This window comes from Eptatretus burgeri, chromosome 9, assembly GCF_056783735.1.
Source record: "Eptatretus burgeri isolate ZD-2024b chromosome 9, Ebu_testis_v1, whole genome shotgun sequence".
NCBI classification, from domain to species: domain Eukaryota; kingdom Metazoa; phylum Chordata; class Myxini; order Myxiniformes; family Myxinidae; genus Eptatretus; species Eptatretus burgeri.
Genome location: NC_140969.1, coordinates 1,148,171 through 1,167,882, shown reverse-complemented (window position 1 = coordinate 1,167,882; position 19,712 = coordinate 1,148,171). Strand labels below are relative to the sequence as shown.

The window sequence follows — 19,712 nt, the reverse complement described above, 5'->3', positions numbered from 1 at the left end:
AAAATGATATAAAGTACAATCTTTAAAAACGTTGGGGACAGGTTATGGCAAAACTTGGTGGATGAGTTGGGTATATGACAAGAACAAGCTGATTTGATTTTGGTTAAGATCCGGATTCAGATCTGGCCTATCGGTGGGATACGAAACGTAAACTGTTCATTAAAGCAGAGGTATGCTCTTTGATTGCTGTTCTAGTCTTGTCCATGCATATGTCTCTTGTTTTGTATTTTTTTGACGATTACATTCTGGAGTGAGACTCATATGTGATGTTGTTTTTATAGCTGGACATTCAACCCTGCTGTGCTAACAAAGGTCAACCTCATTCGAGGCAACGATGATCCCAGTTTAGCTGAAGGTGATACCATGGCAACGCAGTTTCGGACCGGCGACCTTGTACAGGTCTGCAGTGACATGGAGAGGATCAAGCTGCTGCAACGCGGCCATGGAGAATGGGCTGAGGCTATGCTACCGGTACTTTCATATGTAGTTTCATTCTTCTCATATACTGTCTTATTGATAGTCTTGGAACACTTTGTGATCTGGAGAATTGCCTGAACATGCACCTGCTTTGCAAAACTGACCTGAATCATAAACATGCTATACTTGGTCAAGGAACAAGTCATAAGGGCACATTTCATGATTGAATGTTGCAGCTGATGTGAGGAGATGAGAAAGAAATACAAACATTGTGACAAAGTTCATGGTATTTCAAAAGTCTTGGTGCTATTTCATTGATTTTTACAGCGCGTGCACTGTATACAATTGCACCGAGTTTGAAATGTCCCCGGCGTCTACCACGTCTCCGGTGTCCCCCCATCCCCCCCCCCCCCACGTGCCTCAAGACAGCCAATGACGGCCGTCCGGTAGATGCAGTGCGTAACCTCGACGGAAATACCCGAGTATTTCAATGGAAATTTGTGAAACTAATGTGTTATATATGTGAAAACCATTTAATTTATTGCTTGACAGAAAAAAACGAAGAAACGCGCCCTCTCATGTACGAACGAACGAAAGACGTCATTTCCGCTCACCATCGCATTTCGCGCCGATCGCCGAATGCTGAAAGCTAAGTTTTTCTTTTGCTATCATTTTTTTGCGGCTCCCTGCCACGCTGTATCGAACGATTTCATTCCTTCTCTGATATATAAAGGTGCTTATCACAATAATAACAAGATTTTTACATTTGAAATATTAAGTACGCTTTTTAATTGTTTTCAACTGAAAAAAGCATAAATTGCATATTTTAACATTAGTGTACTCATTTGCTTCACCACACGCGCTGTATTGAAGGATTTCACTTGTTTTTTGTTAAAACCAAGCTCTACAGTTGATTGGAGGATCAGCAGTAGGGATAGTAACACCACTGACATCCACCTCAACAGCTGGTAGGTCAGCCTGGTACAGCCGCTCAAAGTAACCGGCCCAGCGGGCCTTCACTTCGGACTCCTTTGTCAAGAGCCTACCACCCTCCGCTCTCACTGCAGTGCACCGAGGGATTGGCTTGGAGGAACGCAATGTGCAAATTCCCCTGTAAGCAGGATGAGAACCACTTGACCACAGGTGATTCTCTACTCCACCCATCACAGATTCCTCGCACATAGGCCTCTTTGTCCAACCTCAACGCATGTGCAGTTTTACGCCTCAACTCGCTGAACAGCTCAGCTCTGCCATTCAGCCTGGCCCTGCGACTCTGGTCAATGGTATCCAGTGCCCCTTGAGAGAGAAAATTCTTCTTCGTCCTTTGTTGAATTCCAAGACATCCACTGGCAACATCAAGGATGGTGGTCTTGAAGGCACTCCACAACTCTTCAGAAATCCCCAAAGCACCTAGACCCCTGAAATCACCTCTCAGCCTGTTCGTAAACTCCTCAGCTCTCATCTCATCCTTGAGCTTGCCAAAATCCAGCTGAGGCAGGGATGGTACCATTCTCCTGGATTTAAGCTGCAACTTCAGAGTTGTCACAACAAGCCGATGGTCAGTATTGAGGAAGCGAGCACTCCGGTAGACCCTCCAGTTCTGGATCATCCTCCAGCGACCATCAGAGAGCACACGGTCAATCTCCTTTACCACCAGTGTTGGAATACCAAGTCCAGCGAAGAGCCTGCGAGTGCTGAAACCATGAACCAGCGACCCTAAATCCATGACTTGTTGCAAAGTCAAGGAACTTAGTGCTATTCTGTTCTACAGTTCCAGACGCACGGGGACCAACACATGTCTCATAACCATCCCTATCAGTTCCAGTCGATGCATTGAAATCCCCCAAGACTAGAAGTGTATCTCGTCTGGGGCACTGATCAACCACAGACTCGAGCGTGGCGTAGAATGCATCCTTCACGGTGAGATCACTGACCTCAGTCGGAGCATAAACAGAGACCAGTGAAATGACACCCAAGGAGTGACGAATCCTTAATCTCATAATACGCTCGTTGACCGGTGTTACCTCAATTATCATTGGGGTCAGCTTATTGGACACAGCTACAGCAACTCCTTGGGCATGGTAACCATCAGAGCGACCAGACCGGGGGTTGGCAACTTGCGGCTCTTTAAGGACTTCTGTGTGGCTCCCAAGCGTGATCGATAAAATCCCCCTTTTCTCGTTATAAATTATTTTTCAGAGAAATGTTTGTGAGTGTCATGAAAGGATAAAATAATACTGAAAACTTTGGCAGTGATGAACAGGAAAATACATCCAATTACGGCGAATTCTGCGAGCAAGACTTTTACACATTGTGCTCCGTGCACTGCCTGCTCTCCATTTCGCGGTTAGTTTTGCCATCTTGTCGGAAATATTATTACTTCAGCCTGTTTCGCAGCCTCAGTTTACCATTCAAACCCCCCTTGTAAAAAGATAGCTACGCCCTGCAATGAACGACTACCAAATCGTGTTTGAAGTTTGCAATTCTTGACCGGAAACCTACAGTAACACGAAGAGATATGCATTTGGCATTCTGTCCATCTTCAGATTGACTTACCTGTGCGAGAAAGTGTTTTCAAGTGTGAATTTCATCAAAAGCACACTGAGAAACCAATCGAACAAGGAGAGTTTGAAGTCTTGCTTGAAAATGAAAACGACAGCACACTGTCCAAACATCGAACGACTCTCTCCAAAGAAACTCCACAGGCGAAATCACACGAAACGAGAAGGGCGCTCGGTGGAGATCATACATCCGCCACGCAATGCCTGATCCAGGAGAACATATCTGGCCCAAGAAATTTTCAAATCATCACATAGATTTATATATATTAAATATATATCCTTTTTGGCCCCATCTCTCAATGGTGAAGAATCGCTTAAAAATTCCAGTAGCTGGATCCGGATCTTCACCAAAATTTAATCAGTTTGTCATTGTCATATACCGAACCTGTCCACAACTTTTTGAGATATCCTGCACACAAAAAACAAACAAACAAACAAACAAACAGACACACAGGGGTGAAAACATCTCCTTCCACCCTCGGTGGCGGAGGTAAATATGGGTAAGCTGACTCGATGTACTGAAGAAAATTTCATTGCCCCTTTCATTGATACCAACTCACGAAACACGTATTTCATTACAAATCAATGTGTGTGTGTCCTTCTCCTGTTATTCAGTCATTGAAATAGAGTTTATGTGCATCGCGGCTTTTTAGACATTGCGTTTTTGACCAAATTTGAAAAAAATTGTTCTTCTTGTTGTTTGGGTTGCGACCCACTGGACCAGACCAATAGTAGGTGTAACCACCTGCCATGAGCTCGCCACTATCCGGTTTCCGAATCTCAGAGAGAGAGAGAGAGAGAGAGAGAGAGAGAGAGAGAGAGAGAGAGAGAGAGAGAGAGAGAGAGAGCGAGAGAGACAGACAGAGAGAGAGAGAGAGAGAGAGAGAGAGAGAGAGAGAGAGAGAGAGAGAGAGAGAGAACGAGAACGAGAACGAGAACGAGAACGAGAACGAGAACGAGAACGAGAACGAGAACGAGAACGAGAACGAGAACTCCGGTAGACCCTGCAGTTCTGGATCATCCTCCAGTGACTATCAGAGAACACATGGTCAATCTCCTTTACCACCTGTGTTGGAATACCAAGTCCAGCGATGAGCCTGTGAGTGCTGAAACCATGAACCAGCCACCCCAATTCCATGACTTGTTGCATCGTCAAGATGCAAGAATCCAAATCGAGATTCTATCAGCACATCTGATTCATATAATAACGCACATTTCTACCGCACACCTTTGTAAAATACTGCATTGACTTAATGTCATGTGACAGGAAAATCGCGTTTGTCTCTGAGTTGACAGCCAAATCAGCAGTGTGTTCCATTACCGATAAGCTTGCTATCGCTTGCCAAAGCCAGCCCTTCTTTATCAACCGTTTCATCGGAGTGCTTGCTTGAGTGCTTAAGCCACTTCGTGAACACTCTACAAACTTATTACCTCTGCCACCGAAGGTGAAGGAGGTTATGTTTTCATCGCTTTCTGTCTGTCTGTTTGTTTGTGCGCAGGATATATCAAAAAGTTGTGCATGGATCCGGATGGAATTCTGTGCGCAGATTGGGTGTGTGACAAGGACGAATTGATTCAATTTTGGTGAAGACCCAAATCCGGATCCGGATATGATATTTATTTAATTTTTTAAAGTGATTCTTCACCATTGATAGATGGGGCTAAAAACGATATGTTTATTGCGCCCGATATGTTCTCGTGAATCAGACATTTCGTGGCAGAGGTATGTGCTCTACTGAGTGCCCTTCTAGTTGGTAATGGAACACACCCCAGGCTCAAGTCAGACTTGGCTCGGAAGGGCAACTCACAGAGTTCGAGTTTAGGAAGTCAGTTTGGGGATAGCAATACCCCTCACTCCTCCCCACCCCCTAATTTGTACTTATTTGCCTTGATCACATTATAAATGAGCTTTTTTCTCAGATAAAGGTTTTAAAATAATTGTAAATTTTTTCGTAAACTTTACAAGATCAGGTGTTTAAAACCTTATTGAGGAGATTTTACAAAGTCCAGACAAGATGGATAGAGGACCATTTTGTTTGCATGTTTTATCGCCCATTTCCCTCCTTTAGCCAGGTGTGCTCTCCCTCCAGAATTGCATATTAAACACAAATCTGAGACGATAAACTATGAATTTGGAATCTTTCATCCTAACTATTGCTTCATGTAAAATGTTGGGACAGGCAGGTTCTGCAGTGTCTTTTTCACTCTTTTTATGTTTATTTCCAGCCATTTCAGAGGTTTATTAAACTTTTTTTCCCCTCTATATATGGTCAATGGAAGAGTGAAGTGACAGGGTGAAAAAGAAAAGAACTGACGGCGGAGCAGTCCAAACACAGGTGGACACAGCAAGGATGAATGAACAGGAGATAGAGGAGAGCATGAAACTGACCATCAGCATTAGAAGATTGGGCTAAGTTGGGTTAATGGGGTAGAAAAGATTGTGGTAACTAAGGATTAGGGGGGGGAGTGGTGACATAAAATGATGGTGCACTGCTCACCGCTTACTTGAAGCCCTGGAGGGAAGGGTGGGATTGAACATCCTCAGGAAGGCAGTTCCACAAACGGGGGAAGAAGAGGAACAAAAGAGTAAAAGTATGCGGAAAGCCTGGATTTTAGGAGTTCAACCAGGAGGTGGTTCCTGAAAGAAGGCAAGTTCATCCTGGAGTTGCTGGGAATAGTCGTCAGATGTGCTGAGAGAGTAAATCTTAGAAATTGCTGAATGATCTGACAATTGCTCATTAACTGGTAACCTTGTGTCTCCTTTGGCAGACCTTGGGCAAAGTTGGTAGAGTACAACAGATTTACCATGACAATGACTTGAAGGTGGAGGTTTGTGGAACATCGTGGACATACAATCCGTGCGCGGTCACCAAAGTCTCATCTGATGTGTCTGGAAACAACAACCCCTCAGGAGGTAAGCTTTGTCACACTGTTTCTGATTCTCTGATCTGTGAATTTGTACAATACTGTTGCATCATTACATGTTACAACTTGTTACAGGGTTAAAGCTGGACAAAAAAATATATATATATATATATATATATATATATATATATATATATATATATATATATATATATATATATATATATATATATATATATATATATATATATATATATATATATCAGCAATTTGGCTAATTTGGTCTGAGAATGTGAAGCCAAATTCAACCTTTCCTGAGTCAAACAAAAAGCTGTTACTTGTAAAATATTGTTGCAGTCGTACATCCTCAAGGCCGATATGACCGCCGGGTAGGTAGGGCCCCAGAAGGTCTTCATGTCCACTTGGATAATTTGTGCATGAATCGGTGTTTCAAACGCACAACTGTGGCACATCAGCCTCTCAGAAGTGGCTGAGCAAACCCTCACAGGGGATCTACTTTTCATGACTCTTTAATTGTGCGCACTCTCGTCAATTAAAGTGATTTTGTCACACCTATGCTCATGTGCACTATGAGCTAATGAAATGGAAGACCAAGAAAGAACCCAGAGAAGTAAAGAGGAAAGATGGAGTCATCAGGAGGAACCTGGATCGGATTGGGGTTTCAACCGCTACTCCACCACCCTCAAACCCATCCAGGTGCAGCCAAGTGAGCCTTACAGAAATATTTCTACAAGAATTCACTTCTCCTGAGTGATAGATAACAAAAGAGAGGAATACAGAATAAAAGAGGTGAATGAGAAGGAAAAGCAAGAATTAGAATGAATAAAGAGAATTGTGAAAAAAAAAAAGTTAGAAAAATAATGTGAAGGGAGCAAAGAACAAAGATGTCGAGAAGAACCCGGCCAGATGTATTTCAGTAGTTACTCCCCAGGCTCAAATGCAGCAACATGTATACGCTACCAGAGGTCCATCAGCAAGGAAGCACAGTCCACCCAGCATCACGATATGGTATTCTAATTTATTCCCATTTACCACTTATGCCAGGCCTCGGTTGCTCAAAAATTCGGATAATTTAACCACTGGATAAGAGCAATCCTGCAGTTAAAATTGTTATCCGATGGTTTACGAACCGACGGATAAACTACGGTTGTTCAAAGAGTGGATAAGGGTTGGGTAGCATCCCACAATGCGTTGCACTGTCATCTCCTGGCAAAACAATCATGATGGCAGAAAACAGTCAAGCTAGAAAGAGGAAGGTAAACTTTAGGCCAACTGAACGGAATATGCTGTCGGGCGACAAGAGTATGTAAAGGTCATCAGGAGGAAATTTTCCACCACCTAATAAATGATGAGAAGAGTTAGGTGTGGTTGGCGATCGCAACCAAGCCTTTCATGCCTTTGAGCCACGCCTTTTGAATCTGACAAATCTACGTATGCCTCAGTAACCGTGGATAAGGTGTTATCCGGGCCAGAGGAAAATCAGATAAAAGTATCCGGAAAATCACCACTTTATCCTGCGGATAAAGTTATCCAGGCTTTGAGCAACAGAAATTATCCTGTGGAAAGATTTTATCCACCGGATAAGTAATTTATCCACAGGATAGCGCTGATCCGAGCTTTGAGCAACCGGGGCATATCCGTCACAATATCCAACACCAAACATGAATGTTTTTATGCCTCCGCTGACGAAGTCGCCAGTGGCATGATGTTTTCAGGTTGTCTGTATGTATGTCCATGTAATGCTAATCTTCTCTGTTTTCTCTGCAATCGCTTATCTGATTTACACAAAATTTTCAGCATTCCGTTCAGTTGGCTTAAAGCTACTAAGGCTAGAGTGGCTAAGGAACAAAAAGATAAATGTCCTTGAGTGGCCCACTCAGCACCCGGACCAAAATCCAAGCGAACATCCATGGCATGACTTGAAGGTTGCTGTCCATCAACGTTCCCCACTCAACGTGAATGGGAAAATATTTCCCAATCAAGGTGAATAAAGTTGATGGAGACCTATCCCAACAGACTTGCAGCTGTAATTGCTGTCAGAGGTGCTTCCACCAAGTATTAACTCAAGGTGGTGAACACTTATCCAACCAAGATATTCTAGTTTTGTTTTTTCAATCAATATTCTGAAATTTGTGGAATTTGTTTTTCACTTGGAAGTTGTGGGTTATGGTGTGTAAATAAATGTGGAACAAGTAGATGTACATTCGAAGTACAGCGCCCCCATGCCAAATAAATAAATAACAAATCCTCCAGTGCGCAACATTGCAGGGGCGCTTTAGGTGCCCGTTGATGCCACCGTGCAGCACATTTTGACGGAACTTGGAGGGAGCGGTGTACAATAATTGATTGATTTATTGATTAATTGCATAATTAAAACTTGAAGGGCACTCGGTAGAGCTGTTATAGCTCAGTTATATAGTCCTATAGCTCAGTTATATTAGTAAGTATGTGTTTTTAGTTAGGGTCCCCATCCAGTGTCTAATGGGTAATTAAATGTACAAGCGCTGTGAGTTACTTTGATAGTCAGGGTTTTCTTTTATTTTTAAATCCTCAAAACTACAACAACACCAGCATCACCCTCACCTTCACCTCGCTTCCTCACGCCGACGCCATGGTGGGCGGAGTTCAAGGAGGAGCCTCGTGGCGGCCCTCGACCAATCAGCGTGCGACGGGTGGGGTGGCCGCCGCTCAGCCAATCAGACCCCGCGACGGTGAGAAAGGCGGTTCGCTTGACGTCACCACGTCCCTGGGCCAATGAACGGACTTTCTGCTCGTTTTGGCCAGTGACAGGGCGACGAGCGATTCTGCGCGCCAAAACCGTCCAGTGAGGGAGAGTGGGGAGGGCGGAGGCATCCCCCCCCCCCGAGACAGGGTGAATAAGGATGCGGCACGATCGGACTACAGGGAGAGCTCGAGAAATCCTCCTCGACAAGAACCGCACGTCGGTTGCACGCCGCGTCTCTGTCGGTGAACAAGAGCTAAAGAGATCCTTCCTCCCAAAGAACCACAAGGGTTGCGTGCTGTGTCTCTGTCGGTGAACAAGGAGAGAGAAATGGGTGACACGAGTGGAGATCGCGTTCGCCTGACACGAGTGGTTGTCGCGTTCGCCTCACACGCGAGAGGTCTGAGTCCCGCCACTCCGCCAGCTCGAAGACCACATGAGGTGGACAGGTCCGAGTGCAAGCTCTGGTCTTCAGCTCACCTTTCCTTCTGAGCTGGAGGCCTCAATAAAGGCTGTGGCCACCGTTTCGTGTGTGTGTGTGTGTGTGTGTGTGTGTGTGTGTGTGTGTGTGTGTGTGTGTGTGTGTGTGTGTGTGTGTGTGTGTGTGTGTGTGTGTGTGTGTGTGCCTGCCTGGGGCCCCATCCTTAAGTAATAAATTGTTAAGTGCCTTGCTGTACATACGTGCATCTCTTTCGTCGGACAACTCTGATTCTTGCGTGCTCCCCTCTTTACCCTATTGTAAATAAATCCATTTGTTAAATGTATCAGCTTGTTTTTGTGTTTCTTTTATTGGTTTAACACGGCACGTGTTGGAGAATTAGCAAGGCCATTGTTTGCGCCGTAAGGGGACATTTGGACCGACGGATCTCGGTGGCCATCTGCTCGGGTCACACACAGTTCGAGCATGCTCGCATCTCGTTCCGTACGAGTGCCGTCGAGGGTGTGAATCCTCGTTAGATCGCCACGTGGTTTTTTTAGATATTTTGAAGATTGGCAAATAACCCTGTACCACGTGGTGGATTTCTTGACGATTCACGGTCCTGTGAGGGACCCGTACCTTTCGGAGTTCTCCGGAAAGGTACGATCTAGATTCCGGGTGTTCGGCGGAGCCGACTCTGCTGCTCCATCTAGCGGTCATCCTCGCGGCCGATACCACGGCTCCGCAACAATATAAATTGTATGATTTAAAGGGAGACTAAATCTTGGGGTAATTTTATTCACAGAAATTCAAAAGGCAAAGATGATGAATAAGAAAAAATTCAATAATCCAAAAAATAAAATCAAATAATTTGAACAAATTAAATAATTGAAAAAAACCAACAAAAAAAAACCTAACCCTAACAAAAAAATTCACTCCATCCCTTTGTTGTCTCCACCCACATGCCACACCCCATTTATTCCCCCACCCCTCCAGTGTGCCCCCACACTTTCCCTCCCCCACCCCACATGCACACACACAGGGAGGGGTGGAGAAGGGGAGAGGTGGGGGAGGGAAAGGAGTGGGATGAGGGTGGTCGCACACTTTTCCCCAATTTTATTTATTTTTTATTTATTTTTTATTTTTCCCATTTTAGTAAATGGTAATTAAAATCAACCCACATCCTTGCACACACCGAATCAACACACATTACTGCAACATACAAAAGTCCTAACCATCACTTCAACGCAATTTAATGTACTGTATTCCCACTTACGAATGGCATCTCACCATTCCTATCTATTCGATAGATATACTCACTTTTTAAAATAAATGTATCTAATGCATCTAATTTTGTAAATTATGACCACACTTGCAACTTCAAATATTGTAGAATTGATACGTCATTGAGTTGATCTCCCCTCCTCTAGTGGTCGTCCGATATTATTCTCGATATTATTCTCTGGAATGCAGTCAAGTGAGTTGGTGAATATGGATATTGGGAAGATGGAGGGCAAGTAAAATGAGTCCGTTGCTTCAGGGCAAGCTTGAAACAAGAGCTCGGTGTACAGTTAAAAATGCTCGACTCATTTATGTGAAACTTTGGCGTAAATGGAAGTTCCTTAAAGCAATCCGCTTCTAACGCTGTTTTCTTCAAAGCGAGGAAGGAAAAGTATTTAATTAATTTTAGGTGCAATGGCAAACCGACAAGTGTAACCAATTAATTACGCATAGATATACTTGTATACAAAGCCCTCACCTGTCATACGCTCTGGGATGTTAGTTAGTCGAGATGGGTGGGAGGGAGTCTTTAACCACAGGGCAAACTGAAGCCTTTTTGAATCTGTTCCTCGAGCTGGAAATACACACAAGTTGCATTTACGAGCTGAATTCTTACCAAATCACTATTAATGGCAATATTAATATTCATCATTTAATATCTCTATCGAGTGCAGCCTATGGCTGCTGGTTGCATCATTGGTTGGGACGCGGCTATGCCGCTGATGCAGTGTCCCCCTTACCAGTACACTGGTACTCATTTTGCCGACCTCGGAAGGATGACAGGCTGAGTCAACCTCCTGGTGTATTTTAATTCAGCGGCCCAACGGGGCTTGAATTCAGGACCTTGGGATCCCAAACCACCACCCTAACCACGAAGCCAACACCAGGCTTCATCATTTAATAGCCCCCCACCACATGATAGTTGGCTGCTCTTAGAGCACCCTTATTCTGGACATTTCCATCTGTCTGTCTGTCCGCGAAACTTTGGTCAACCCTCGGGGCTAAACCACTCAACCGATTCCAATGAAATTTGGTAGGTAGGACCAATATTTCTGGGAATCGTGTGCTTTTAAATATGGGACCCCGGGCCCAAGCAACGGTATAGCAATGGTTCTTTAAAGTGGTCAAAAAATCAAAAAAAATCAAAAAAAAAATCGAAGCTTAGAGTTCTGTGTGCATCTATCTCGTTCCCTTCATGCCAACTTGCAGCCCAAACAAAAATATTTGTAGGAGGAGATAGGTTTTGGGCGAGTACATGTCGAACATTTCAGAAACGGTTAATTGCGAATATCTCTAAGAGAAAGAGTCTGATTTTGATGAAACTTGGGTGAAATGTGTACAATGTGGCTAGCATTTACACAAAAATGAATGGTTGCTATGCACACCTCCGTTGCTTAGCAACAGCTAAAATACTTTATCGTACATCGTACACTTATTGTGGACTGTACAAAAAAATCAATACCTCCGAAACTGGACCTCCAAGGGACCTGCTTTTTGTGCCCAAGGAGAATGTCTTACAGCATCATATAAAAAAATAAAATCTTTAGCGAATAGATGAATGGAATTACCAGGGCTGCCATTTGTTAGAGTCTCTTTGGAAACATGCCTGAAATTTCACAAGGTGGGTTTCTGGGCGCAAACTAAGAGGGCTGTGATAATCATATTTATTGTGCTAAATTGATTGATAGCATGTACATGAATATCGGCTAGTCGCGTCGGCCAGCTTTCCATCTAGAGCGAGCAGCCATGTCGTCTACCGGCTTGTTTTGAATATTACTAATTGAATTAAATACGTCACACCTGTCAGATGGCAGTTCTTTGAGGGGGGCCCAAACCTCGGACATGAATGGTGAAAACGCGTCAGTTTATCTCTATGAACTCCTCAAGCAAATCTATGAACTCACTCCGAGTTTCACGAAGAACATTATTTTCAGTCACTTTCGGCAAGGGTTTGCTGTGAAAAGAAGGATATGCATTACTTAATCTTCATACAACAGAGCTGTTTGTATCGCATTATATTTTTTAAAAATGAAACTTTACCTCGACTTTGTTGATCTCTGAGTTCACTCGATTCAGCTCGAAATGTACATCATGTTTTGATTCAAAGCCATAATTGTTCCATGATAGAATTTGACTTTTCAAACACGCTGCGATGAAAAAGGAAAATAATTAATATGTGAAATGATTAATTAAGGTGTGACATAGCTTTGAGTATTAATAATTAATTACAGCATGGCTTATCTGTATGTTGGCGTTTCTTCAAAAATCACCATCACAGCAAATACGTGAGTTTTGTCGAACCCTTCTCCACGGTTTACAGAAATTGAGTGTCGGGAGGGGCATGGATCTTTCCAGAAGAAAGTTGAACGACATGTGGTACTGTTACTTTTCCAACTTCCATGTGCTATAGGTGTATTCGGAGGCGGGGGGGGGGGGGGAGGCCTGGTACTTCTTCCGGGTTTACCCACACGTTTTCCAACCAAAATGCGATACGCCCCAGAATCTCTCAACAAGAGCTCTCTGTTGAAGCTGGGATGATAACTATGAACATTAAGTTGGCAAACCGGCTCAGTTGTAGTCTGAAAAAACAGAACCCCCCACTACCTAATTCAGTGTCAGCTGCTACTCCGCAGCATCACTCGACTGACATGACTTTAGAAGTTTTTTTTTTCTTTTTCTCTTTTTCTTTTTTGGCGGGATTGTCAACTCCACAAGCAAGTGTCAAGGATTGTACTTCAGGAGTTATTTTTCACAAAACACATAAACCGCAAAGAAGGGAGGGGGGAGGGCAAACAGGTTTTTGTTTTGTTGTATACTCTTCCAGAGTTTATCTCCACGTAGGGATGTAAAGGGAAGGAATCTCTGTTCAAATGGGGCTACAAAGAGGTAAGAGGTGGAGGGTGGGTTTTCAGGGCTGAGGGGCTTTTGATGTTTTTGATGTAAAAAAAGAAACAATATTTTTTTTTTTTTTTTTTAAGTTTTTGATGTTTTTGAATGTTTGAATAAATTGAATGTTTGAATTTTTGATGTTTGAATAAACAAAGTTTTTGATGCATAGTCGAGACTCTTGAAACAATTTAATGCAGAGAAGCTGGTGCAGGATGAGTGGAAGAGGTGGGGGAAGAGAAGGAGAAGTTGGTGTTGGAGATCTGTTTGTGAGAAAAAATTCACTCCTTTTTATTGACAGGGTCAAATAGTTTTTCCCTGAGTTCACATTAAAGTCGATGGGGGAAATGGGATAGTCCCAGAATCAACAAAATTCCCCTACTTATAACATTGGTTCATTGGTACATTTTGCTCATTCCGTCCCACGTTGACTTCCTCCTCAGTATCATTATTCTACCAGATGAGCTCCCAGGGGTATTGCCCCTGTTTTTTTGTTGTTGTTTAGTTTTTCTTGTGTTGTTTAGTTCTTTAGGTTGTTGTTTTTTTTGTTTTACTTATGTTTCGTTTTTTTGTTGTTTAGTTTTTCTTGTGTTGGTTAGTTTTTGTTGTGTTGTTGTTTAGTTTGCATTAGGACAGTGAGGTCACCCGATCTGTTGGCTGTTGGGGAAATGTTCAGTCCCCCACAGGGCTACTTATTTTCATATAATTTCTTTCCTTTTCTTCTTTCTTTCCAATTGCAATTGCACACCATTCCTTTATTTCTGAGCCAATCTTCTCTGAATTTGGCATGCCGGTCCCTTGGTCCAATACACCGATACCCCAAATTTGGCATGGAGATAACTTGGTCCAATACATCAGAATCCATAATTGGCATGGAGATAACTTGGTCCAACAGCTCCTACAGACTTGGTACAACCAATATCTCACCACTGACTCTACAGATTTGGTACAAACAATACGTTACCACTGACCCTAAAGACTTGGAATAAACAATACTTTACCACTGACCCGAAAGACTTGGAATAAACAATACTTTACCACTGACCCGAAAGACTTGGAATAAACAATACTTTACCACTGACCCTAAAGACGTGGTATAAACAATACTTTACCACTGACTCGACAGACTTGTGAAAACAATACCTTACCATTGACCCTAAAGACTTGTTATAAATAAACAATACTTTACCACTGACCCTAAGGACTTGGTATAAACAATACTTCACCACTGACCCGACAGACTTGTTATAAACAATACTTCACCACTGACCCGACAGACTTGTTATAAACAATACCGTACCATTGACCCTAAAGACTTGGTATAAACAATACTTCACCACTGACCCGACAGACTTGTTAAAAACAATACCTTACCACTGACCCTAAAGATTTGGTATAAAAAAACAATTCTTTACCACTGACTCAACAGACTTGTTATAAACAATACTTTACCACTGACCCTAAAGACTTGGTATAAATAAATAATTCTTTACCACTGACCCGACAGACTTGTTATAAATAATACTTTACCACTGACCTGACAGACTTGTTATAAACAATACCTTACCACTGACCCGACAGACTTGTTATAAACAATACTTTACCACTGACCCGACAGACTTGTTATAAACAATACTTTACCACTGACCCGACAGACTTGTTATAAACAATACCTTACCATTGACCCTAAAGACTTGTTATAAACAATACCTTACCATTGACCCTAAAGACTTGTTATAAACAATACCTTACCATTGACCCTAAAGACTTGTTATAAACAATACCGTACCATTGACCCTAAAGACTTGTTATAAACAATACTTCACCACTGACCCTAAAGACTTGTTATAAACAATACTTCACCACTGACCCGACAGACTTGTTATAAACAATACCTTACCACTGACCCTAAAGACTTGTTATAAACAATACCTTACCATTGACCCTAAAGACTTGTTATAAACAATACCTTATCATTGACCCTAAAGACTTGTTATAAACAATACCGTACCATTGACCCTAAAGACTTGGTATAAACAATACTTCACCACTGACCCGACAGACTTGTTATAAACAATACCTTACCATTGACCCTAAAGACTTGTTATAAACAATACCGTACCATTGACCCTAAAGACTTGTTATAAACAATACTTCACCACTGACCCTAAAGACTTGTTATAAACAATACTTTACCACTGACCCGACAGACTTGTTATAAACAATACTTTACCACTGACCCGACAGACTTGTTATAAACAATACCTTACCATTGACCCTAAAGACTTGTTATAAACAATACCTTACCATTGACCCTAAAGACTTGTTATAAACAATACCTTACCATTGACCCTAAAGACTTGTTATAAACAATACCGTACCATTGACCCTAAAGACTTGTTATAAACAATACTTCACCACTGACCCTAAAGACTTGTTATAAACAATACTTCACCACTGACCCGACAGACTTGTTATAAACAATACCTTACCACTGACCCTAAAGACTTGTTATAAACAATACCTTACCATTGACCCTAAAGACTTGTTATAAACAATACCTTATCATTGACCCTAAAGACTTGTTATAAACAATACCGTACCATTGACCCTAAAGACTTGGTATAAACAATACTTCACCACTGACCCGACAGACTTGTTATAAACAATACCTTACCATTGACCCTAAAGACTTGTTATAAACAATACCGTACCATTGACCCTAAAGACTTGTTATAAACAATACTTCACCACTGACCCTAAAGACTTGTTATAAACAATACTTCACCACTGACCCGACAGACTTGTTATAAACAATACCTTACCACTGACCCTAAAGACTTGTTATAAACAATACCTTACCATTGACCCTAAAGACTTGTTATAAACAATACCTTATCATTGACCCTAAAGACTTGTTATAAACAATACCGTACCATTGACCCTAAAGACTTGGTATAAACAATACTTCACCACTGACCCGACAGACTTGTTATAAACAATACCTTACCATTGACCCTAAAGACTTGTTATAAATAAACAATACTTTACCACTGACCCTAAGGACTTGGTATAAACAATACTTCACCACTGACCCGACAGACTTGTGATAAACAATACCTTACCATTGACCCTAAAGACTTGTTATAAACAATACTTTACCATTGACCCTAAAGACTTGGTATAAACAATACTTTACCACTGACCCTAAAGACTTGGTATAAACAATACTTTACCACTGACCCGACAGACTTGTTATAAACAATACCTTACCATTGACCCTAAAGACTTGTTATAAATAAACAATACTTTACCACTGACCCTAAGGACTTGGTATAAACAATACTTCACCACTGACCCGACAGACTTGTTATAAACAATACCTTACCATTGACCCTAAAGACTTGTTATAAATAAACAATACTTTACCACTGACCCTAAGGACTTGGTATAAACAATACTTCACCACTGACCCGACAGACTTGTGATAAACAATACCTTACCATTGACCCTAAAGACTTGTTATAAACAATACTTTACCATTGACCCTAAAGACTTGGTATAAACAATACTTTACCACTGACCCGACAGACTTGTTATAAACAATACCTTACCATTGACCCTAAAGACTTGTTATAAATAAACAATACTTTACCACTGACCCTAAGGACTTGGTATAAACAATACTTCACCACTGACCCGACAGACTTGTTATAAACAATACTTTACCATTGACCCTAAAGACTTGGTATAAACAATACCTTACCACTGACCCGACAGACTTGGTATAAACAATACTTCACCACTGACCTGACAGACTTGTTATAAACAATACCTTACCATTGACCCTAAAGACTTGTTATAAATAAACAATACTTTACCACTGACCCTAAAGACTTGGTATAAACAATACTTTACCACTGACCTGACAGACTTGTTATAAACAATACTTTACCACTGACCTGACAGACTTGTTATAAATAATACTTTACCACTGATCCGACAGACTTGTTATAAACAATACCTTACCATTGACCCTAAAGACTTGTTATAAATAAACAATACTTTACCACTGACCCTAAGGACTTGGTATAAACAATACCTTACCACTGACCCGACAGACTTGGTATAAACAATACCTTACCATTGACCCTAAAGACTTGTTATAAATAAACAATACTTTACCACTGACCCTAAGGACTTGGTATAAACAATACCTTACCACTGACCCGACAGACTTGGTATAAACAATACTTCACCACTGACCTGACAGACTTGTTATAAACAATACCTTACCACTGACCATACAGACTTGTTATAAACAATACTTTACCACTGACCATACAGACTTGTTATAAACAATACTTTACCATTGACCCTAAAGACTTGGTATAAACAATACTTTACCACTGACCCGACAGACTTGTTATAAACAATACCTTACCATTGACCCTAAAGACTTGTTATAAATAAACAATACTTTACCACTGACCCTAAGGACTTGGTATAAACAATACTTCACCACTGACCCGACAGACTTGGTATAAACAATACTTCACCACTGACCTGACAGACTTGTTATAAACAATACCTTACCACTGACCATACAGACTTGTTATAAACAATACCTTACCACTGACCATACAGACTTGTTATAAACAATACTTCACCACTGACCTGACAGACTTGTTATAAACAATACCTTACCACTGACCATACAGACTTGTTATAAACAATACTTTACCACTGACCATACAGACTTCTTATAAACAATACTTTACCATTGACCCTAAAGACTTGGTATAAACAATACTTTACCACTGACCCGACAGACTTGTTATAAACAATACCTTACCATTGACCCTAAAGACTTGGTATAAACAATACTTTACCATTGACCCTAAAGACTTTGTATAAACAATACCTTACCACTGACCCGACAGACTTGGTATAAACGATACTTCACCACTGACCCGACAGACTTGTTATAAACAATACCTTACCATTGACCCTAAAGACTTGTTATAAATAAACAATACTTTACCACTGACCCTAAAGACTTGTTATAAACAATACCTTACCATTGACCCTAAAGACTTGTTATAAACAATACCTTACCACTGACCCGACAGACTTGGTATAAACGATACTTCACCACTGACCTGACAGACTTGTTATAAACAATACTTTACCACTGACCATACAGACTTGTTATAAACAATACTTTACCATTGACCCTAAAGACTTGGTATAAACAATACTTTACCACTGACCCGACAGACTTGTTATAAACAATACCTTACCATTGACCCTAAAGACTTGTTATAAATAAACAATACTTTACCACTGACCCTAAGGACTTGGTATAAACAATACCTTACCACTGACCCGACAGACTTGTTATAAACAATACCTTACCATTGACCCAAAAGACTTGTTATAAATAAACAATACTTCACCACTGACCATACAGACTTGTTATAAACAATACTTTACCATTGACCCTAAAGACTTGGTATAAACAATACTTTACCACTGACCCGACAGACTTGTTATAAACAATACCTTACCATTGACCCTAAAGACTTGTTATAAATAAACAATACTTTACCACTGACCCTAAGGACTTGGTATAAACAATACCTTACCACTGACCCGACAGACTTGGTATAAACGATACTTCACCACTGACCATACAGACTTGTTATAAACAATACTTTACCATTGACCCTAAAGACTTGGTATAAACAATACTTTACCACTGACCCGACAGACTTGTTATAAACAATACCTTACCATTGACCCTAAAGACTTGTTATAAATAAACAATACTTTACCACTGACCCTAAGGACTTGGTATAAACAATACCTTACCACTGACCCGACAGACTTGGTATAAACGATACTTCACCACTGACCTGACAGACTTGTTATAAACAATACCTTACCACTGACCCTAAAGACTTGTTATAAATAAACAATACTTTACCATTGACCCTAAAGACTTGTTATAAACAATACCTTACCATTGACCCTAAAGACTTGTTATAAACAATACCTTACCATTGACCCTAAAGACTTGTTATAAATAAACAATACTTTACCACTGACCCTAAAGACTTGGTATAAACAATACTTTACCACTGACCCGACAGACTTGTTATAAACAATACCTTACCATTGACCCTAAAGACTTGTTATAAATAAACAATACTTTACCACTGACCCTAAGGACTTGGTATAAACAATACCTTACCACTGACCCGACAGACTTGGTATAAACAATACTTCACCACTGACCTGACAGACTTGTTATAAACAATACCTTACCACTGACCCTAAAGACTTGTTGTTGTAGTAATCAACAATAAACCTTTTTGATCGGCTTTATTCTCACAAAACCCATACGCATATCTACAACAACATAAATATACATACGGTAAGAATAACAAAATACAATAACTTGTACACATAATACTGAAGGCAAACTCCATACTCTAATCCCAATTACATTCCTAATACAGTATACTACATACCATTA

The 19,712-nt window shown here is 41.0% G+C and overlaps 2 protein-coding genes across 4 annotated transcripts in view; one reads left to right on the top strand and one right to left on the bottom strand.

The window, feature by feature from the left end:
• Positions 1 to 19,712, bottom strand: part of LOC147019407 (uncharacterized) — a 520,827-nt gene that overhangs the window by 348,776 nt on the left and 152,339 nt on the right. The window lies entirely within an intron of this gene.
• Positions 1 to 19,712, top strand: part of MIB1 (MIB E3 ubiquitin protein ligase 1) — a 231,431-nt gene that overhangs the window by 64,534 nt on the left and 147,185 nt on the right. For both annotated transcript variants that reach the window (XM_085893862.1, XM_085893861.1), the window contains exons 7-8: positions 282 to 471; positions 5,748 to 5,892. In XM_085893862.1, the coding sequence (XP_085749988.1) occupies positions 282 to 471; positions 5,748 to 5,892 (335 nt within the window). The remainder of the gene's footprint in view (positions 1 to 281; positions 472 to 5,747; positions 5,893 to 19,712) is intronic.